This window comes from Haliaeetus leucocephalus, unplaced genomic scaffold (genome assembly GCF_000737465.1).
Source record: "Haliaeetus leucocephalus isolate CR32 unplaced genomic scaffold, Haliaeetus_leucocephalus-4.0 Scaffold143, whole genome shotgun sequence".
Taxonomy (NCBI): domain Eukaryota; kingdom Metazoa; phylum Chordata; class Aves; order Accipitriformes; family Accipitridae; genus Haliaeetus; species Haliaeetus leucocephalus.
In genome coordinates this window covers 108,003-132,753 of record NW_010972579.1, presented here as the reverse complement: position 1 = coordinate 132,753, position 24,751 = coordinate 108,003, and the positions used below count along the sequence as shown (strand labels likewise).

The 24,751-nt window shown below is 37.7% G+C and overlaps 1 protein-coding gene across 1 annotated transcript in view; it reads right to left on the bottom strand.

The window, feature by feature from the left end:
• Nucleotides 1–24,751, bottom strand: part of STAG1 (stromal antigen 1) — a 197,613-nt gene that overhangs the window by 94,146 nt on the left and 78,716 nt on the right. The window contains exon 6 of the mRNA XM_010561136.1: nt 840–916. Coding sequence (XP_010559438.1) covers nt 840–916 — 77 coding nt within the window. The remainder of the gene's footprint in view (nt 1–839; nt 917–24,751) is intronic.

The following is a 24,751-nucleotide window of genomic DNA, read 5'->3' as shown; positions in this document are numbered from 1 at the left end:
TCAAACAAAATGCTTAGATCTTTTGAAAGAGTATTTTCTTCTGTAACACCGTTCCTAAATTGTAATTTTCATGTCAAGTTATTATTTAGTTTAAATTGCCATTTCAAATGAACAAAACATAATTTGCACACAGAAAACAGAGCAGAATGCTGCAAATGCCAAGCCTGCAGTCCTGTCTTGGGAATCTGGAGTTCTTTGTTCTGTGATGACAGTTCCAAGAGGTGAACTTCAGAATCCAGAATACCACCACCAATTTCAGTGGGATGAGAAAACTTTCCACAGTTCTTCTTACTGCCTCCTGTAATTAACCTCTCTAACACCCAGGAAGCAGGCAGACAAGGATATCCCTAAAGCCATACAAAGATATATGAGGCTCTACATGGATCCAGACCAGGGCTAACAGGGATCCAAGCTAGTTCTTGCAGAGTCAGGCCTGGCTAGGCTCTCTTACACCACTGGATGTGAACTTGCTCCATGCTTTTGTGTAATAGTACACTTAGGCCCTTAACCTGGCTAATTCACAAACTTTTCAGTACCAGTATTTCAGCACCCAGAGCCTACTCAATCCACAACACTGGCTATTCAAGATGAGCAACTCTAACCAGCTTTTCAAATTATTTTATTACTTTTTGGTTTTCCACTACTATTCTTTCCTAAAGCTCACGCTGGCTTGTTATTCCTCATCCAATAGTTTAAATTGCTGCTTTGCTTGTCAATGCAATTTCTCATACTGAGACATTGCTTATCCACTGGTTTCTTGCCCATTGCATTTTTATTTTAAAACAAAAGTATATTGTAATATATTTCATAATGTTCGAAGACCTATTTGTATACTATACCTCATCAAATTCTTCTGTCATTTTCCTTATGATTTCTGCATTTTGCATGTTCCTGAACATTTCAATTCTTACAGTACCTGTAATGTAATGAAGGAACAAAATAAATTAACCCATTTTTTGTTATCTCAAAATATCAATGTTTTTCTGCTGCTAAACTTACAGCTCAATAATACATATGAAAGAGTATATAATACAATAATAAGAGAAACTCATTGAACAAGACTGTCTTTTGAATAAGTGGATAAAAACCCCCCTCTGTTCTGCAAAGTGCTATCAGACTAGAATTTAGTAAAATTTTCCATATTTTTACTCTTTACAGCTGAGCAAGTGTGATACACAAGTGATAGCAATGCAGGACTCACGTAATCTCTGCAGTTGCCAAGTGTTTTTAATTTTGTATGCAAAACAAAATGAAGACCATCTTTCAGTTCCACGGCCACTACTAGTAATTCTCCACTTTTTATGTTGGGTCACCTGGTTTACAGATATACCACAATCTCTATGCAGAGACACAGGAGTGGTTTTCAAACGGCTTAGCTTGGAACCAGCATGGCTTATTGACTTAGGCACAGCACTGTGTGAATGGAGCTACAGGACCTGCAGAGCAGAGCTAGCACGATTGCATCGCATGGTGCTCCTGTCAGCAAGTTTTTCCAAAACCAAAAGCTCCAAAGGGCTCAGTCAAGACGTGAGCCAGCTCAGGACCAAAAGCAGCAACTGCATCTACATTATTTCTTCATTTGGATTATGCCATTACCTCCCATTACGTGAACAGTGAAGTTGATAGGATCAACTTTTCATTGTAAATTGAACAAAGCTACCTCAATTGAAAACATAACAATACAATAGCAATAAATGAAAATTCTCATGACTTGATCCTAAAATCAGTCAGTATAAATGAATAAAATATTTTTACACATTACTGTCTTCGCAACTAGACATTGCCTAAATATCCAACCACATAACACAAACCAACATAGAGAACTTTTTTTTTTGCTAATGCACGATCTTCTTTTTGCCACTTCACAATCTTCTTTTGTTAATGGAGGAAATGCAGAAAAATTAAGCAAACTGCAGAGCTACAAAATGCATCCCAACGTCATTAACATTACAAAGAGCAAGTCTTCTTGCTTTTGCAAAAAATTCAATTGGATTAATGATACACTGCATGGCTCCAAAAATTCAAACCATAATAGAAGCAGCTTAACAGCTAATAGTATTAGGCCCTGTACAAAGCATAAATAAAGACAATTTAAGTACACTAAATATTACGAGACTGTTTTAATTCCAATATTTTATTCCTTGAAAAACAAGCATTAGAAACATACGCATTTCAAAATATGCAAGCCCAGTTACAGCACACCAATCCTCTATATCTTAGTAGGGGTACTGTTTTACAACACAACTTAAATATTGATTTCTTGAATTGGTTTTGCTTCTTCATGAAATAATATTTACTTGTTATCTATTTCATACGGGGTAACACTGTGAACCTCAGTTCTAACAATGGTGATTTAAGTTCGTGCATGGTAATTTCCATATTATTAATAAACAATTAGTAATGCAATATATTAATATAAAACAAGAAACCCAAGAGAATGCTACCATATGACAGCTGAATACCTGGTTTATCAGCTTGGAAATCATCTGTAAATGCAGCTACATTTTAATGTTTCCCCCAATATTGAAAGTTTTGTTTCAAATAAGTGAAACAGTTTCACAATACATCTCAGAGTATTGAATAGTGGACAGCTATTCTTAGAAATCCACCTCAACTGCATTAATACCCCTTTCGCTCACTGCATGCTGTCATATGTGGCTCTTTGCATTGGTAACATAACCCTTATTGAAAAAGTAACCTATTGACCTTTGCTGTTTTATTTCTTATAGCCCTGATTCTAATTTTATTCTTATCTATATCTTCTGTTAATAACCTCAAATAGCTTCCACATAATACATAACCATGTTACTTTGTCAGAAAAAGTAAAAATACCATAACTAAAATTCCTTGTTAATGCACTTCACTCAATTCAAATCTCCTTTCAGCTTTGTATAATTCTGTTGTGGTTCTCTGTATCTTTTCTTCCTGAGGATACAGAATGCAATTATACTGTGGTCACTATTACTTAGTGGCTCAGATATTATTACTTCTTAAATAACCTCCTGCATGTTACTTCACAGTCAAGTCAAATATAATTTTTCCTTGAACAATTTCTCTCAAGGAATCTGTTTCAGGAGGTGACTGCTTAAAACACTGCTTCTGTAATTCCACAACTTTGCAGATGCAGTAACAGTGCTCCAAGAAAGCTGATGGCTCGTACTGGATGCGCACACCCTCCATGTTACTATCAGACCACAAATTGTACACACTGTGCCACAGACACATGGACCCTGCCCACTAAATTGGCCAAGGAGAGAGGTTGCAAACACAGGTGGGTTTCTCTTGAATCATGGAAAGGCTTTTTACCTTCCATGACAAGAACTGAGACAGCATCACCTATCTCCTGAGCACTTTAGGATTTCGACTGATTGCTGTGCAGAGGTGTTTCAGATAAGGCTGGCGTAGATTCTACAGACATCTTCCAAACAAGCAATGGTCCAGCTCTTTGAGAGGATCAGGCATGGACATGCATAGGATGAAACAAACTCTTGACATCTCCTAGGGATGGCAGGGTGGACAAGAGCTCAACATTACCCACGAAGTGTCAGCAGGCAATTAAGAGGAGTGAAGATGAACAGCGCTTATCAACTCACTGTCATGTCTCATTCTCTCCTCCACTTTTTATGACATGAAAGTCATGTCAAGCAAAATGAGCATTTCTACTTATCTGGCAGTAGGCAATAGCTTTGGCCTGACTGCTTTTCCTACCACCACCTTTCCCTCACCTGACCAAAACACAATCCTGTCTGTTTTTCTGGGAAAGTGATTTAACACTCTGTAAATATGCTATGAAGACTGCTCACAACACATTTCATGGTATCATCACAACATTTCAACACTGCAATGGTCAACACTGTTCACATTCATAGTTTTTGATTAGTGAAAAGCTAAACTCATTTTTCAAGTGAATCCTTAAAATATAACAGATCTTCTATAAACTATAATTGAAGGTGTGGAATGCATTCCTACGGTCTGTGCTTTACTCATGTTGCTACTAGTCTTCTATCCTTTTCTAAACTGAGTTTTACCTCTATCATGAAGCTCTCACTCTGTATTTAGTGAAGAGGATTTAACAAATTGAGAAGCCTATTCTACTTCAGTAATAAGTTCTCGGTTCAAACTTATTCACACATGTTGTGTTTTAAAAAGGTCTTCTCACTGACATGCAAGTGTATTTCCTTAATGACAAAATTCCAGTTTAACTTTCAGCTAAGACAGGTATCAATTAAATTTGTCAACAATTAATCATGTCACCCCACCCAGCTTTTAAAAGTGAGAAGAAAAAACCCATACAGAGGACACAACATTATTTCAACTACACGGGAGAAAGACTAAAAGGGCCTATAAAAAATTGGATTAATACACTTAAGAAAAAACAACAAAAAACTGTGTACAAAACAAGATACAACATTTCAGGGGATATAACATACCACAGACTCAGTGGCTTCAAAACATGTATGTATAGTGAGAAGACTAACCAGTTATAATAGCAAGCCCTGCAAAAGAAAAGTAACAACAAAAATCTCCTAGACCTTTGGAAGATGTATAAGCTCTCAAATTTGAGCAACAACCAACCTTTAATACCAGGAGTTTAAGAGGGTAGTCTTTGAATGCAGGTTGTCCCATGACTACCTTTCCTCCTGTATTGGCTTTGTGTGGCAAGGTTTTGGTAGCGGGGTGGGTTACAGGGGTGGCTTCTGTAAGAAGCTGCTGGAAGCTTCCCCTGTGTTTGAGAGAGCCCATACCAGCCGGCTCTAAGACGGACCCGCTGCCGGCCAAGGCCGAGCCAATCAGCGATAGTGGTAACACCTCTGTGATAACATTTTTAAGAAGGAAAAAGAGTTGGGACGGGGAGAAACAGCCGCTGGAGAGAGGAGTGAGAACATGTAAGAGAAACAACCCTGCGGACACCAAGGTCAGTGAAGAAGGAGGGGGAGGAGATGCTCCAGGTGCCAGAGCAGAGATTCCCCTGCAGCCCATGGTGAAGACCGTGGTGAGGCAGGCTGTCCCCCTGCAGTCCATGGAGGTCCACGGTGGAGCAGATATGCACCTGCAGCCCGTGGAGGACCACACGCCGGAGTAGGTGGGTTCCCGAAGGAGGCTGTGACCCCGTGGGAACCCCATGCTGGAGCAGGCTCCTGGCAGGACCTGTGGATCTGTGGAGAGAGGAGCCCACGGAGCAGGTTTTCTGGCAGGACTTGTGACCCTGTGGGGGACCCACGCTGGAGCAGTGTGCTCCTGAAAGACTACACGCCGTGGAAAGGACCCATGCTGGAGCAGTTTGTGAAGAACTGCAGCCCGTGGGAAGGATCCACGTTGGAGAAGTCCGTGGAGGACTGTCTCCCGTGGGAGGGACCGTGAAGGACCCCACACTGCAGCAGGGGAAGAGTGTGATGAGTCCTGCCCCTGGGGAGGATGAAGTGGCAGAAAATAATGTGCGATGAACTGACCATAAATCCCATTCCGCGTCCCCCTGTGCCACTGGGGCGGTTGGTAGAGAATCCGGGAGTGAAGTTGTGCCCAGGAAGAAGGGAGGGGTGGAGGGAAGGTGTTCTGAGATTTGGTTTTTTTTTTTTCTCATTACCCTGTTCTGGTTGATTTGTAATAAATTGAGTTAATTTTCCTCAAGCTGAGTCTGTTTTGCCCATGATGGTAATTGGTGAGTGATCTCTCCTGTCCTTATCTTGACCCACAAGCTCTTTTGTTATATTTTCTCTCCCCTGTCCAGCTGAGGAGAGGGAGTGATAGAACAGCTTTGGTAGGCACCTGGCCAGGGTCAACCGACCACACCTCCTCTGAAACAGAAGGTACTAACCACTGCTGGAAATCAGAGAAGACTGTCATACCAAATACTACACTCCAGGGGCTTCCTTCATATGGCACTTCTGGTATTTCTACAGGAAGGGAAGCTTGTATGACAGAAACAAGCCACTGCGTTAAGTGGTACTCCAGCTGTAATAGCCCACAGTTATTTAAACACTACTAATGAAAACAAATTACTCACTAGTAAATGGACTCTTGAAATCTAAACTACTGACGGTAATAAATTACATACTATGTAGTATACTAACTGTACTATACAGTCAGTTTTAATCTCTGGCACCTTTATTCACAGAAGCTACACAGCCGATTTTATCCCTCTTATTTTGGACCACCTGCCCAAACTGAGTAAGCTGCAAGAAAAGTGGTGGGAAAATTGCAGCTCAGGACTAAAGTCAGTGGATATAAAGTAAGCCCACAGTGTCCTGCCAAAGGAGGATTAATCATAGGACCTTAAATTCATGGTAACTGATTAGCATCTCTCAACCACACTTATTGGAAAAACAGTAACCAGAGGAAAGATTTATAAAGGCATCAAGATGAAGACACTGGAAGATTTGCACTGGAAAGTATCATATGAAAAAGGCAATGTGCTCTTCTGCATTAACTGAAAGTCAATAGTTGGGATCAGAGCACTGGGAAGTAGTCTTGACTGTTGAAACTGTCAAGAGAGGGCAAGTTTAATAAAGACCTTGCAAGGATGGATGATTACAGAATCGTTGGATGGGCAATATTTCTTTCCCTTGATATCATTCAATATGCATTTCCTATACTTTTTTCCCCACTTACCATTTAGATCATAAGAAATAATCCACTTCTACAATGTCCATAAGTGCAGTTTTTAATTGTCTCAGAAGTGTTAGTGACAAATCTCCATATGAAAGATGATAAACAAAGACTGAAGTCAAACCATAAAGAGAACATTATTTCTCACTGCTCAACTTGGGTCACGGTACACTTCTGTAACACTTCATTTACTGTTCCCAGAAGAGAGCTGCCTGAAACTAACCAGAAATTACTCATGCCAGTAAAAAAGTTTATTTTCTGTGGCTTGCTCATGATCACATAGGAACACTGAAGGAGATCTTACTTCATTGGAATCAATAGGTGTTAATCATTAATCTAAATGGAAGCAGTATTGGGAGAGCTGAAGAGCATCCAAATAGATGCTGAGACTCGTAAATCCCACTGGGGCTCCTAACTCTTTATTGATTTCTGTGCTTGAAAACTGAAACACTTTACTGAAACCAGAAGTTAAGATTCTAGAAAGAAGTTAGCCTAGATACTTAGTTGAATTTCAGCTTTCACAGCACACGCAGGAATAGAAGACCCTTTTCTTCATTTATTCTCCAATTCCTCCCATTGCACGGACTCTACATTTCCCAACTTCTGCTACCAATAAAGCAGTATTCAAAAGCCAGTATCTTCCTAAAAACACTGCCCTAATTCATCTGTAGAGTAGCTTTTGATGGTGAACTCTTACTGAATGAATCAGCTAGAATCCCAATGGAAAAAAAAAAGTACAGCCTCATGCTATTAAAACCTTATCAAACAGAGAATCACAGGCAACTGTTAAAAAGAATTCTAATGGTTCATCCAAGTCTACCCTTGTACAACAAAACCAAAACCAAATATCTGTCAGTTCCCAAAATATGTTCAAATGCATTCTCTGAGAACTCCCTGCAATGTTAACTCCTTACCATTCACCTGATACACAGTATACACAGGAAAACTGTATTCTCTTGCTGCAGTCCAATTCTTTAATTGACCTTCTGCTTATTAACTTACATACCAGAATAAAATTTTGTTACCCTTAATTTTGTTTTACTTATTTTATGCATTGCTCTGATTTTGTCCAACACACTCCTGCAATTCTCCAATATTTACCTTTAATTCTTTGATTTTTCACATTCCGTTTTGATTTTCAGACCATTGCATGACTCAAACAAGTTATTCTCTTGCAATAATTTCTATTCTTCCTTTGCTTTAGGTTATTTTGCACTTGAGTCTTGAATACATTTTTTTGGAACAGGAAGCTCTTCATTTTTTTTCCTTGGTCATGTTTCCCACGCAGACTTGTGTATTTATTTTTTCCGTATAGTCTCTTCCTCTTTTGAAGACCATTATCATTCTCTTGCCCTTCACTTTGCTCTCATAGAACTAGGAATATTAATATTCTAATGATTGAGCTCATTTAAGTTGCCATCCCAATAATGAGAATTACCTCTAGAGGAAAGTGTTTTTCCATTTGTGTTCTCCATCTTCTGTATCAAAAAACTGTCACCACCACATTGTAAGAATTCATTGGACAATCCTTACCTTGCTATATTCTACTCCTTGATGACATCTTGTTAGTTTAAGTCCCTTCATCTCACAACCTACTGTACATCATACAACTCTATACACTGATTAAAAAACAACAATGAAGCTTTTGTATCAGGCCTTCTTGTTTTCATGCCTCATAGTAGACGTCTACAGCAGAAACTCCCAGCTTCTCTCCCCTTCTATCACTGTCTAGACATTTTCAAGCAAGCTATTCTACATTTCAGAACAAATGTAAATGTTAGACAGGACAAGGATTTAGTGGCAAGCTTCTTTTCCTGAATTTTTAGACCTTGATTTTGCTAAAAAACCTTTCCAAACAGTTTTCTGGAATTAGGTAAAGACGAGAAAAGCCATTACAGAGAACTGCATTAGCCCCACTGTGAGTCTTAAGCTGTGTAAGAAATATACGAAAAGAACAGACTTCCACCAGATAGCAGAGAAAAGGACAAATAAAGTAATTTGTTACTTGTCATCATGAACAGATACTTGAAGGTAGAGACATGTTTCTCTGTTGCAGTGTGATGTTAAAGCTGAGAAAATCTGCAATGAAATCTAGGTTCTGGAATGGAGGAAACTTTGGTCGTTACAGTCCTTTCATCACTCTTACTGCCCTTTTGTGCTCTCTCCTCCCAATGCCTGACTGCCACCTACAGTTCCTACTCTGTGCTCTTTACATGTCCAACAATGGCATGAACATATAACATACACAGTCATTAACTGAGACAGAAAGAAGCACAAAGGGATCACTACTAAAGCATTTTAAATTTTACCTCCTCCATAATACGAGGCCCAGAAATCTGTTATCGTTCTGGTTTATGTAACTTAAACATAAGCAAGAAAACACTTTTTTCTTATTGTCATTCAAAAAATTAGCTGAACTGTTTCTCCTGGCCTTTCATAACCAAATTCAGCCTAAAGGAAGATGTCTTGCCCAGTACAGAAACCTCAATATAATCTCTTAAAGTTTACTAAACTGGAAACTGAGCAAAAACAATCAGTAATGTTAATAGTGCCAGCAGCTATAAGGAGTTATCAATAAAGGTTGTCAAAAATGTTGGTAAAGCTGGGAGGACTTAGTAATAGTTTTGACTATCATAGGGCTCACTACACGAAACAGTGGAATTTTAGTATCAAATCCTTGCTATTTCTGATACCCAAATTCAAGGATAATTGTTTCATTTTTAGAGTGAGCAATTCCATATTACACTTCAAAGTTCAAAGTTCTGAATGAGATTAATAAGTTGATGACTTAATGTATATAAGTAGTTTTTCACATGATTTGAACTGTTCATCTCTTCAAAAACAGAATGTCATTTAACTCAGAAGGTAACAGTGAAGGTAATGATTCCCTCATTACAGGTATGGGAAGAAATACGTTGAAGACTGTCAGAAATTTTTACAAACAGGACAATGATTGGTGTCAATGACAATCCCGTTATTTCCCCTTACTGGGAAAAAAAAAAAGTACACATTTTATAGTAAAAAGTGATAGAAACTTAACATCCACTGTAAAGAAAACAAATCCTATGAAATTCCTAAGCTCAAATTACATGTGAGAATTTGCTACTAGCTTAAACTATCCTGGGTGTCAGAAGAATAAAAAAAGGGAAAAATAAAGAATTCAGGAGTGACCCAAAGAACTACATACCATTAAATCTGATTGCTGTGCCAGACTGGAAGGTGATGTACTACAGAACTGGTGGGCCTATTCAAGGGTTGATGTTATTTTTGTGAAGTAATGCTTCACAGACCCCTTGGAGCTCCAGAAGGCATCAATAAGCAGCTAGAAGTCATACATTTATGCAACACATACACATTTTCCAAATCCTGTAATGATCTCCCTCGTCTTCGTTCTTAAAGAAGTTGATATGCAATAATAAAGAAAGTTTTCAGATTAAAAGATAGTAAAGCAAAGATAGCAAAATGGTCAGTTTTCAGAATGGAATGAACCTATCAATAGATCTTTCCAAGCATCGGTGTTGATAGAAATATGCTAAATAGCAGATATAAATGCTTTGAAAGAAAGGATAATAATGAAGCAGACAAATTTTGCTGGTGACAGAGTTATTCAGAGCAGTTGGAATTAAAGCTGACAGCCAACGCTGCCAAAGGATTTCATAGTAATGAAACTGATAAAATGGCAAAAAATGCTCTTCAGAAAAAAAGCATGCTAATTCCACAAACTACTAGTAGAAAAAGAAATAGGCCTACATAATTTAGTACATCAAAAAATAGAACATTTCATGTGTTCAAGTCTTAAAATTTTGATGAAGGAAACTTCCTTACTCTGAGTTTAAGGCAGATAATACTGTTTTGATATGGCTCTGCAACATGTGCATTTGGAAATTGTAAGCTGCTTTTCATCTTGATGTTAATGCCACTGAGTGAGTAACAGAAGCCAAATAATTAATAACCAAAGCCACTAAACTTGCAATCTAGTATTTGTACTGACTGATTTCACAAAATAGATCTTCTCATGCTTTGATGGCTCGAAGTAGAATTTCTCACAAGGCACCCACCTTTTTGTCAGATAACTTCAGACTTGAACAACAGTAAATGACATGAACATGAGTAAAACGCTCAGGAGCCTTTGCTACCCCAAAGGCAGCGCTTTGCTCCTGGTAACGTCTTAATGCTTTTGCACTTGGAAGCATCTACAACTGCAGTCATCCAGCAGCCACATCCTGCCCTGCATTGCTTGAATTCACTCTGACTGAATGAGAAGTCTGTGATCAAGGAGGACACTTACGCTTGAGGAGAGAGGGAAAGCACTGACTCCAATGTATTCCTGGGTTTATGCTCCTCTGAAACTTTCCACTTCTCTACTTAGTACTGGTTCCAAGATTCATTTCTGTGACCAATACTCATTGCTGCAGTTTCCTGCACATGTGCTGTAAGGGAACTTTTGTTAAAAAAAAATTCCTCATGGATCTGATGAAACAAAAACTAACATACGGATTTTTGCAAACAGTAATCAGCACGAGGTGTTAGGAAGAGTGCAAATACAAGTCATCGTCAGATGAATCTTGCATTTGGCAATAGTTTAGGGTTTACCTGAACTGCAGGTTGTTAAGCCACACTGTGACTGTTGGATTTAATGGCTGCTAGTGGATCTATCATCTCTTAATCCATTTGTACTTTTCAACTCCACAGAACTGTGCATCAATAAAACCTGCAGTTTAGCTCCATATTCCTTAAGAAGGTATCTCATTCTATTTTTAAAGCTGCTGCCTGATCATTTTATTTGATAAGCCTGAGATCTTTTTTTTGCAAAGAGTGAATAATTGTTCCTCTATTTGCCATTTTTTTCACTATTGCTTGGGTTTTTCTCTCTAATTTTTGATATCCTTTTGGAAGTGGGATGGTCAGAACTAGATTCAATGCTCACAATGCAGGTGCAATGTAAGTTTGAGAGAGATAATTTTTCCTTCTTTCTAATATACATACACATACATTTGTCCTTTATTTCTAATTCTTAACTTTGCCTCTCAGAGCACTGCCAAGCAAGGAGGTTGTATTTTCAAATTATTCACAATGACAGCAGGCTCCAGGAGCAAAATATTAGTAACTACGGCTTATCACTGCATATGTGGAACCAGACTTTCGCTGCGTGCTGTCAGAAGTTACTCAAATCCAGCAATACAAACATAGGTAGTTCGTAGGTAGAGTTGAAAGTTAAGTGTTAAATACAACAATGTAAATATTTAAAGCCCATTTAGGTATATCTACTCTTTCAGAGTGCTTTTATCAAAGACTGTTTTCATATCTAGACTCACCCATCACCTGTGCTGTTAACATGCAACCACGTAAGCTTCCCTTTGTAACAAGAGGAGCCCAGTAGGGGCCTAAGCTCTCCCCCTCCTTTGGTGGGGATCTTACCTGTGTGTATAAATACCTGATGGGAGAGTGCAGAGACAATGGTACCAGACGCTTCTCAGTGGTGCCCAGTGACAGGAGAAGAGCCAGACAATCCCAACATGAGCACACTCATAGAACATAACTGTGTAAGCATTTTTTTAGCCAAGGGTGGAGTAAAAATATTATTGCCATTGCTAACAACAGGCTACAGGCATCGTAACTGTGCCTATGTTCATTGCGCACAGCCCTAGTCCCAAGCTGTTAGGCTAGTTATCAACATGTTATGAGTACCTGCTGTGTGAACTGGAGCTCGGTACCAGGTGTCTCTTGTTATAATGCACAGTTCAAGTGTGGGATAATATAATAGCAAAGGCCTTGAAAATATGCAATCTGTCTGATAAACTGATTTCAGCTAAGACCAATTGCTTTGTACCATTATTTTGTATTTACATTGTACCAATATGCTCTCTTTGTACTTTTTACAATATTTCACAGCAATTACAATAAACTCCAGAGCAGTTTAAAAAACATTGATTACTCCTCAAAGGAAAAATAATGGATCTCTGTTCCACCATACTGGAAGAGGCTTCATATACTACAGATTCTTTATTATGCATTCTTCTAGATAGCTAAAAGGTTTAATCAACCAATTTTGAAAGTAATAAATAGATAATTATTATTATTTTAAAACAGATTATTTATTCCTGTTCTGTTTCCTATGATTTTTACCAAATGTTTGTCCACGCAAGGACAAACTCACAGCTACCTATTTTCCCTTGAAGTCTAGAATTGTAGAATAATTTCAGTTGGCAAGATTCCTGTCAGCTAGTCCAAACCCTTCCCAAAGCAGGGCCAATTAGATCAGGCTGCCCAGGTTAGTTTTGAGTTATGTCCCAGGATGGTAATCCCACAGCCTCCCTGAGCCCTTATGCCTCCAGTACTTGACCACTTCATGGCAAAAATGTTTTCCTGTATATCAAACCGGAATTTCCCATTTTTCAAATTGTATCTGTAAACTGTCATCCTATTACTATGGAACTGCATGAAAAGTCTGGCTTCACCTTCTCTCTAAGTCTCTCATTATCTGAAGAAAACAGGAAGATCTCCCTTTGGCCTTCTCTTCTTGAGATTGAGCAGGTCTGTTCTCTCAGCTTTTCTTCACTCAGGACAGTGAGGACTCCACTGAAGGCCTTCCGGAAATTCAGGCAGACTCTTTTAACCACATCACACTTAGCCACATTTCCTGCTTCAAAGAACTTCAAGCTCTCTTTCATAGAAACCATCCATTAAGGACATCCACTTCAGAAGTCCATCCTTCCTTTCACTTTCTATGAATGTGCTTGTCCCACCTATAGGTTCGCACTGACAAGGTAGCTCAGCAGTGACCCACAGACATAACGTCAACCTTCAACACCCCTTCACACATGTTTTTGCCAAAGGATATTTTCTTTATCAGAGAAACAAATTTCTTTTTAGTCAATGTCTACATTTCTCCCAATAAATAAAACAAAACTCTATAAAACATGGTACCTCCACTTACCAGGAATTTAGGAGGCACAAGACAAGCACAGGGGTATTATATAGCTGGGGTCCACCCTCCTTCCCTCAGTCTTTCTGCTTCCCCTAATGAAGTATTGATCCTTTCCTCAGTCCTCTGTTACTCTTATTTCTAGCCCTATTTCTCAGTGTTTCTCAGAAGTAGTAAAGAAAGGAAGATGAAAGAGAAGTCCTAAAAAAAATTACAAAAAGATAAGTAATTATCTAGAGATCTTCAACTGATGCGAGATGCTCTAGACTCCACAAAAAGTAGTATCTCATAAGAAAGAAAACAAAGCAACAACAAAAAAAGAGAGAAACAGAATTCTTTACAGCACCTTTCTTCCCTCAAAGCAATAGGCCAGGCCTTTCTGTGGGCTGTGTCACACCTGGGTGTTGCCAAAGATCTGACAGAACTCGGCAGGCCAAAAAAAAATGCAAGTCCCCTGCAGCTGCTGAAGGACCACCATGCTCTGCTTCTCATTCACCTGCCTCTTGCCCCTCGAGACAACTGATCTTGCTTTATTTACCTCAAGGAAGACACCGGGAACTGCATGAGATCTCTTCAAATACAGCTCTGAAGAAATACACTTGGTAAAGGTCCTCTACAATTTTACTTAAACTGTTTGCTGCTCCAATATGTGGAAGGAAAGGATAAGGCATAAAAGGAGTGTCTGCATTTGCAGCATCTATACAGTGTCAAATCTTATTAGCCATGGCACCACCAAACACACTAAAATCTCTCCAGGTTTCCCAGAGCAAATCCTTACTTTTCAGAATTCCCCAGTCACCACTCTGAGAGCCACCAGGCAACACTGACTGGTATCTTCCCATATCATTTATTTGATGGAAAAAAAATCAGACATGTTAAAAAACAACAGTAAAATAGACACTTTGTAAGCACTGCAAACAGAGCTGCAGCAGAAAGCTGAAGAGCTTTAACAGCCGATTTTATGAAAGCTAGCATGCTTCATAAAATGAGACTGGAGACACAGAAACAACTTATATCTAAAACATTTTATTTCCTTCATTAAATGAAAGTCACCATCTACCTGGAAAGTTTCTATGCTTTATTAATCTGAAAGAAGGAAATGAGACTTGTGTGCATTTCTGTCTGTAAGTATGCTGCTTAATAAATTCTGAACTATTTGTTTAAACCGAATCTGACTGATCTTGAATATAAAATGCCCCAATAAATTTTACAAAAGCAGGTAGTTGAATAGAAGCCAAAAAGGTCATTCAGGCACAGTATGAACCATGACCTCAGTCTCTGTTAATCTCTCTCAGCCTCTCACTGAGGCTGGAGAAAGACAGGGACACTCACATTGTGAATGCTGCTGCTTCTTCAAAAGCTTCAACTGGAACACACCAACCTCTTGCCCAGCAGCATTTGTCTATATAGCTTATTGAATTTCCAAAAAGTTACAAGCTTCTTCCAAATCTTTTTTAGAGTTACATGGCATTCAGAACACCTCTCATAAAGAGTATCTGACACTTCATGAATATGTTCAACAGCTTTTGTATAATTCAGTAAAGTTGATCAACACAGATACACTAGAAATCACTCTTCATTAGTTCTGCTTCTCATGAAGTCACTTATTTAGAGTATATTAAAGACTAAAGCACTTACTGACCACGATCTGTGAAAAGACAATGCAAAAATTAGCTGAGCTGGCTCAAAAGCAATGCCTTTATCTTTCTCTCCTCATTTAAAAGCATGCAAGATAAGTGAAGCTCTCCTTTCACATTTTTCCTGCTTTGCTAGGAAAAAAATTTTTGTTCGCTCTTATCTGTTACCTCACTCCAATACCCTTTGTACTTTTTTGACTATCCAAACACATGTATGGAGGTTTTTCTTTGTCTAAGGAAATACGAAGAATTTGAGAAATCAAATGCAAAAAAATACATCATCTTTGTGCTTAGAAACTAAAGCAGAAATTAAGAAGTGCCAAACAAGATGCTCTGTGCACTCTTGATTTAGTCTCTGTGTGTCAACTTTGATGAGTCACCAACTTACGTGGTTATCTATTATTCTGTCTAGCTTCCTTAGCCACAGAAAATAGTACCATTTTGGAATCAAATAGGAGCTGTGTAGGTGAAGTTATTGTATCTCTGATGTGTGCAGCTCTTGCTACAGCCAATGAACTAAGTAAGGAAGTGAAGGAAGAAAGAGGATGGTCTTACAAGAGGAATTGATTAGGATGCTGCAGACTGCTATTTTCTTTCATTTCTGAGTTCCTGTAAGAGTCTGGATAATTTAAACTATTTCAAAGATGGTCCATAATGGCATATTCTCCATTTCCCAGGCATCTGCCTTGCAGTCTCATGGATGAGTTTACAGAAGTGCAGTGCACAAACAATTGTAACTGCATGTACACTGACTGTAACACCGTCCTTCGGGTATGTAAAAAACCCTAAACTTAAGAAAAAGGGGAAAAGCTTGAATTAGCCCTTCCTTACGGGAGAGGGTAAAGAAAAGGGCTTAGGCTAGAGTCCTGCTTTTTCCTTATTGCAAATATATAGATATTATACAAAATTAAGAACTTCAAGTTTCCATTCCATAAACTTTTCTTTAAGAAATCTTCTAGGTACTCCGAGCCTAGTCATTAAGCAATTTGAAGAGAAGGAGTAGGAAATCAATAACAGCTATGGTTTAAAACATGCAACATGTTATCTGAAAAAACCTCCCCACAAGGAGTGGCACAGATACTGTACCTGCTGTCTCAAAAGCTTTTTGTATCAATGACTCTGTGCCTGGATTAGCCATTTACAGAGCAGAGACAGGATCTTTACTTTATTTGCAAGGGGTTTACAAAGAAAAACTAGATTAAATCTTATAGAAAAAAGCCCTTGAGGAAAACTTTTATTTTTTTTAATTGAAACTTGGCTACTATGGAAGAATAAGAGGAAGCATCATATTAAAAGTGAAATTAGAACAACACAATGAATAGTTGCTCAACATGTTTTGGCATGGGTAAGAGAACAAGAGAGCATGTACTAGAGCCAAAAATCTGGCTAGAAGTCTGGATATGCTTGTAAAAAATATAATACAAGAGGGAACTGTCACCTCAGAACTGAGAAAACAAACTGCTGGAACACACACAGATCATAAGAAGTGTTGACAAGACAAATATAAGTGGGAATGTGGAAAAAGGAGCAGAAAACTGAGAAAGCTCAACATATAACTTGTTTCTCAGCAGTGGATGCCTAGGATTCACTAAGAAGTATTTGAGAACAAAATGTAAAAAAAGATATACCTATGTAAACCAGAAAGACAAAACTTTACGTAAGTGATAAAGCAGCAAGTACTGAGAAGAGTGCTGAAAAAAAAATAGTAATAAATAGCAGATGAAATACAAGAGGGAATGAAGAGTTTGAGTACATTATTTAACACAAAGATAGTGGCCTCAAGGGGAAAAATTAATCAAGTACCACTAAGGAAAAAGGAAAGAAGAAAAACACAGAGGAACATTGCAAGTAAGGCAGGGTTAATCTGGAAAATGGCTTAAATCCTTATTTACAATCTCCTCTCTGATTGTTTTGGATCCTCTACCTTACAAATTCTAACATCAGAATTAGTTGAAACGAAGTGTTTTGCTCAAATTAAAAATGGCCCTGTAAATACATCAAGTATTCTCATGCCACTAATAGTATTCTTTGTAGATCTCCAAATGCAAAACACCACTTATGCAGCTGAAGAATAAAGCAGCCACCTTACTACTCCTCTGGTTATGTCTTACAGCTTGTGGAAAAATCCTTAAAGTGGAAAAATACAAAGCAATACTTGGGTAAAATAAAATATTTTAACATAACCTACAGCTAATTTTTTTTGTTTTTTTTTTTGTTTTGTTTTGTTTTTTAAAGAACATTTCGTTTTCTCAGTATTTTGTAACAAATTGCTCAGAATGTTGGGGGGGGGGGTTTCTTCCTTATTTTTTTTTCCCCAGCTTTCAGCACTTTAGGCAATCTTTCCTTTTAAGGTTTCTCAGTGTTCCCTCTCCCCCCCATCAGTTTAAGAAGTCTGGAAGTCTTACTATCAGGATGTCTTTACTATAATATGCTGACATTTTTAAGTTTAACCATAATGCTGAATCTTCTGTACAGTACCCATTTTTTTGGCATACCTGCATTCTCAGCCATAACTCCATGTCAAAATAGACTGTCTAGCAATTGCTTTGTTGTCCTTCGCACACGAAATTTTCCTTGAAGCCCACGATAAAAACACTAAAGACTGTTATACTATGGATCAACTGCTTGATGAGAATATTAAAAAATTGCATTACATTTTTAATTTATGCCCTGTTCAGCAGTATATTCTGGCTCTATCATTCTGCACCACCTTAAAGCAGTCCCACAACATACTCATCAGATGAAATGAGTATACTGCTATTTTGGCTGTTGAAGCAAAGCTAAACCACTGGGATGTACACCTGTCTGCCTCTCTCTTCTGTTTCCTAAGCTCATCTATGTAGATGTGCCCCCACAGAACACATTCCTTTCTTGTAATTTTCAGAATTCGTAATTTCTTCCTTTTGCCTTATACTTTCCTGCATTTAAAGGCACAAGTTTACCTCTTCATCCTTCATTCAACTGTTACAGAAGTTTCAGTTTCCCCTTCTCCTTAAATTTTCCCTATTAATGAGATCTCATTCATGTAATTAATTTTTTTCTAGGATATTTAGTACTTTTTTGCTGTTATTACAGGCTGATAAGAACTAAAAAGAAATGCACTGAGGATTGCCCATTTTCAAAATGCCTACCACCTCACATTGTTTCCATGAGATCGAAGTCTCAAAATACCTACAGGTTAAATGCATTTGTCAAAATAGTGCAATGTCCCTCACTGTTTCTAATCAGAATGAACTGCAAGCTTTGCTCAACACAGGCAGAGAGGAACACTACCAGGGGGTGAGGAGTGCAGATGCTCGCCTTTCCCAAGAGCAGCTTGTTGCCTAGTCTTCCTTCAGAGCACTAGGAAACATTAGCCACTTAGATCACTTCTGTGTGTATTTCCCTGAAAGAAAGCTAGGGGATATTCATCTGTGCATGTTAAATCTAAATCTAAGCCCTGCAGTTTATCTCTAACTTGTCTTAGATCTTCACAGCTCAGTATTAAACCTGGTCCATAGTATTGGTCTTGATTTTATAACCTACCATAATTGGAGCAAAGCCAATGCAAGTAAGCTCAACTACTAATACTGTATGGTACAATAAATACACTTTATAATCGAAACAGTGTACTATACTAATATGCATTATATTATAGTGTACTATACTAATATTACTCTAGTACACAGTTGAAATCAATTAACTTAGAGTATGTTAAAATTCTTCCTACCTTCCCCAACCTGTGATTACTTTTTCACCCTAAAATGTATTAAACACCTCTGTAATCACTGAGTTAAGTGCACTAAGCTGTCATTCATGCACAAAACCACTGTCAAAACTAAACCCAACTTTAATTTTATATCCCAATTAAGGAGGTAAAAGAAATAATTATGGCATTACATACATAATATGCAAAGTAGCAGTACAAAGTAATCACTGGCCAAAGTATCAGACAACCAGAGCAATAAAGTAATATACCGAGTTAAACTAACTGACAATTGTTATAGGCCACCATGTCTTTCTCAAGACCAAACTGCTTATATCCAACAGCTATGACTCTACTCTGATAACACCTTGTGAACTGCTGAACCCAGCCACTGCCCCTTACCAGCAAACTGTTTACATCAAGGCCTCATTTGAATGCAGATATCTCAGAAACTTAGGGTAGAAGTTAGTTGTAATAGCTGAGTTAGCAGGTAAGAACCATGGGACCTATGATTAAGTCATAAATACCATATGAATGTAGTTTCACTCTTTGATCTTCATTGATGCATTTTTAATACAAAGAAATAACTGGAATGAAATGAAAGAGTGGCAAAAAGCAGGTCATGAGAAGTCTCTACAAAATTCCATGTGGAACAGAGATGATGTATATGGAACAATTTGTTATGTCTCAAAAAAAATCCCAAGTAAGTAGCCCATGAACTACCAGAGAGCTAAATAAAGTGATTTTTCCACACAGCACATAACTGAAGTATAAATCTACTGTTACAGGCTACCATGGAAACCAGGAAAAAAAAAAAAAAGGTTGAAAATCAGGTATCAAACAAATCTGAGAGTGAGAACATCCTTCACTGCTATTAGACAAAAATGGTTTGCAAGTGCTTATAATGGGCCTGGACAGGCACCTTTGCTGTTTGCAACATTCTTCTGTAAGCAGCTACAAGTGGACCAGACAGACAGGACATACAGACTGTTTAAATATCTTTAGAGCTCAAGTGTACTCTCCCACCACAAAAAAGAAAAAACAAAAAGTCTCTGTTTGACATAAGTAACTCCAAATGTACACATCATAAATTAAACTCTAAGCCATGGATTTAGTTATAAATTGTCAAAAAATATATTGAATAGTGAGACATCATATGATATAAGGGAGAATAAGCTGTACCAGTACAACACCAGTAAATCAAATTTCTGCATCAACCACAAGCCTTCCCTATCTTGAAGCTAGCCCCAGAAGACTGGAGTCTCCAGGAAAAAAAAAATAAAAATTACATTAATAACAGATCTTGAGAACAAAAAGCAAACTAACTCAGCCAGGTTATCTGCATCATTATCATTAAGATTAAGCCTTTGTAATTCAGATAAAGAATTCAAGATCATTTGAATCTCTTATGATTCCTTTGTTAATCAGGACTTAAAATTCCAATCTGTTCCTAAAATACCCACAAGTGGCACCAGGAATTGACTGGCATGTATTTTCTTCTCTATATTAATGGAAAGGATTACATCTTCTGGAAGCAAATTCAGTGGTGATTGGTTGAAAAAGACTGTTCAACAGCTGCTTGGAAAATTACACATCAAAGTGCTGCCGATCCATAAACTCGATCTTCTCACAATTCAGAGCAAAAAGCTACTCTGTCACTGGTCACTTACTCAACTCGCCATATAATAAAGCAAGATATGAAAACAAACGTATATCTTTCCTCTGAACCTGAAAAGAATGTGGTTTGCTGATATTGTAACAATGGTGCATACTAGGATGATATGATTTCTAGTCAGGCATAATAGTTGAATTTTACTTTTCTGCTTTCTTTAAAAGCAAATACATTAGTGTATGTGATTCTCTACTTTGAACTGCAAAAACCAGTGAAGATTTTTGTTTTGTTAGGCCATAGTTTTAGAATAACCACCTCACTGCAGATCAGAAGTAACTTGTCTTCAAAGGCTCTAAAAGAATTTTAATGTTATCCACTATATTCCCCACTGATGCTTGCTTCACAAGAACTGAGAATCTTCAGCTGGCTCTAAACTGTAAGTAAAACCAAGACTTGGGGTTAAGAGTAGAAAGGTCACTAAGCAACTTGACTGGCCCACCAACTGTTGTCATTTCCATTCACCTACAGTTTCAGAATCCCAAACTGACACAGGTCACAGGATCAGAGAGGCTGATTTACAGTTGCAGTTAGGATGGCATGGCATTCAATGCCTCTTTCGGTTATCAAAAAAGTCTGAAGGGAATACTTTGAGGACTCAGCTTCACAAAACGAAAGTTGTGTGAGCAATATCCTTGGCACCAAAGGAGCTCCCTACAAATACACTGTCATACACACAGCCACTTAGTACAGTATGAATTCAATGGGACACACATATGCTTTAGCTGTCAAGATTCTCTATTTCTTTCACTTCATAACTTTGGAAAGAAAAAGAGGACTCGATAAATCCAGCTCTAACTAGAAGAAATTACTCATGTTCTTATGGGGATCCATGGAAATATACCTGACCTCACCTGGTGTGTTAAATTTTGCATTTTTTAGTCTTCTCCACCTTAAGGAAAAAACTAGCTGTCCACTGGTGAGAACACAGGAGTAACACCAATATTTTGTTAATCTTAAAAGATGCTCTTTTCTTGAAATGCATCTGCCTCATCTTCATCAATGAAAAAAAAAGTCACTTTGAATGGCTAATTAAACTGACTTGAAGAATATAAGATGAATATCAAAACAGGGGGCAAAAATGGTTTGAACAACAACTGAGTAGAAAATTGCCATGCATTTATGTCACCACAAATTGAAATTCCATTACAACCACCTAATCCACAAAACTATTTTCTGCTAAACTATTTGGGAAAAAAGGTATTTATTTCCATCAAATATATATATAATCTCCTGTTATAGTTCTCAATTTAATAAATATAATGCTACTTAGCAGCACTGCTAGGTCCCTCTGAAATGTCCTTATTATACAATCACATAATTAAAGTCACTTGCATGATATTCCATTTCTCTATATAAACCACACGATGTACTTATTAATCAGCTGTGGTCTCCCAAAATGAAAATTTAGTCCTTCCTTTGAACAGTTGGCCATATATCATTTTCTCAACAGCTTTTATGCAGAACTGCTTTACCACATTACTTTGTTCTTATGTTTAAGAGATGCCAGTACACTGCAACAATATGGCTTTCTTTTAGAGAGAATGCAGTATCTTCCATTTTCTTGTAGATATCTTATTTAATTAATTAATTTTACTGTTATCCACCTTCCTGGACTCTAAAGTATTATTCCCACCTCTGCTCCCAGAGGCAAATTAAACCTCTGTAGAACTGTTCTCTCTGGAAGAAAAATTGTCTTTAATAAAGGTTGCGCACTCTTGCCGGTACTTCAACGATTTTATTCCTAAATTGTTTCTAAGTCTAGGAGTGTGACCTGACCAGGTTTCGATTCTCAATTCATTAGCTTATTTCAGGATCTCCTTTTGGAGATTTGTGATAATACTTCCAAAACAATTTTTAGGACATCAGTATATTAGCTTTTTTTGTTGTTGGGGGGGTTGGCGGGTAGAAGGACTGGTTCTGTATCTGGTTCTGCATCTGGGTGACAGAGAAACTTTTGGTAAGAGGGGCTCTGTAGTTAACCCATTTACAGCCCTGCATAGTTGTGTAAACAGAAGCTCAATTCAATCTTTAAAATAAAACTGTAATTTGATTGAGCTGCAGCATGTAAGTTACAAAGACATTCACAACTTCCCTTAAAAATGCTTGAGAGAGAATTTGCTGCATTTCAAGTAAATCTGTGCAAACTCTTAATGGCCTTGTGTTCAAGTATGGACCTCCATTTCTCATACACCACATCTCCTGTGATCATTTATGTATTTAGTATCCTTTTGCTTGAGATCCCTATCCATCATTATCTGTGGTAAGAAATGATAGAAAATAAATCATTTAGTCTTTCTGAAACTTCCAGTATTCATTAACTTCTCTTTCTATACATTAATAATCCAAGCAGATAATTAATTTTTAGGTAGGTATCTTATTTCCAACAGTTTTAAAGAACTTCTTGCTATTCGGTTTTACTAAATTTCAAGAACAATCAATTCATAATGCCAACAATTCTCTTGAAATCACTGTCATTTTTTGTTTATGTCTTATAAATTTCTCACCACTACCTCTTATCACAGAGCTACCTGTATTACTTCGTGGTTCAATTCATATAGTTGGCTAAATATACCTTGATCCAGAAGTCTGTGCTGGGAATAAGCAAGGTCAAAAGGAAATGTATTCTTAACGTAAATTAGATCTGAAGTAAAACTTGTTTTAGTGGTTTAATCCTTGAAAAACTGGGGATCTCATAATTTCTAGAGTCTAAAAAAAAAAAAAAAAGGTTATTTCAACTAACAACATTATTGGCTGTATCTATGTAGTTAAAGATTATCTACAAAAAGTTTTCATTCCCAAAAGTTGCTAAAAATATTTCTAGGCTCTTTTCCCATTATCACAGTTTCCTAAGTCACAACAACTTATACGTTATCCAGAACACTTATTTCAATAACAATGAAATAAACAAATAAACAGTAGAGATTGTGGTAAATCTGACAAACTACATTACAGGTATTTCAAAAGATGATGTTATGACTTTGTAGAAGCCTACTTCCACAACAGATGGTGCCTATTAAACTCCACAGACTACTGCTGAGAGAAAAGGCTTTCTAATCAGCCAAAGGTGTTTTAAACTCATAACTCCTGCGTTCATCCCTTTACGAAATCAGGCAGTTGTGAACTGAAAAATCAGGATCCAATGCTACAGGTGGAGAGCAAAAGTACCAGTTGTTCTAAGCTGAAATGTAAGCTAATGGTGCTAACTGAAAGAAGCGCGAAACTCTCCACTACTCACTTCTCAGTTGATGACAGTTATCCAATAACTGGGTTCAGCTTTGCTGGGGGTTATCAGCTCCCTGTTTAAACAAGGGTACAGAGACTGCTGGCAAGGGAGCTCCTCACTGTTCCTGCAAGGTCCAATAATAGTTTTGTATGACTCCCTTTACCACCCTTCTAGGTACCCAAAAACATTCCACCATGCTTCTTGCTCGTTGCAAATAAGGAAAAGATGACAGTGTGGAGATAAAGGCCATTTGCACCCGTCTTCCCTGTGATAGGTTTCACCCTAGCAGTGCCAGAAAATGCCATAACTTCCAGTTAAAAGGAGGTGAAAAATTGTAAGGCTCAGCTGGTCATGGTTTAGGTTACAGATGCCCGAGGCAATATGATCAGATTAATATAAATAGGGAACGAAGTAAGTGGTAGTGGAATGTGAGCAGGATTGTAGCTGTTTAAGAGCCCACTTCTTCTATTTCCAAATTTAGATGTATCTTCTTTGAAACCCAAGCTGCTCTTTTTCTTCTATATCCAGCTACTGTTGAATGTTTGCAGATTAAGAGAATATTGGATTTGTTTTAACCACTTTCTTTCTGCCAGAGAATAAGGCTTTTTCATTAGGATGTAGACCTTTTTAATCATCCCTGTTTTTTTCTCTTCAAAAGTAATTACCGCAGTGTGTACTAGCATTGCACTTAATAAATCGATGGCTTCCTTAATGCAAAAGGGAGAGAATTGTGATTACAGTGTAGGCCGAGAGAAATGCCATTTTTGGAATTTAATTCCTACCCTTGGTCTAGACTCAACCTTCAGCAGAATTCACATCTTTGGAAACACTTGAGACTTGAGGATCCTTCCTATTTCTAATCCAGTAAGAAAGTGCTAAGATCTAGTGGTATTTGATTGCTTTTCATAATTAGTTCCTGTCTTCACAGAAAGTACGATCTATGTCATCTAAGAAAAATCCAGCAATGCATCTAACGCATAGGTAGAGACAAACTCATGTACCA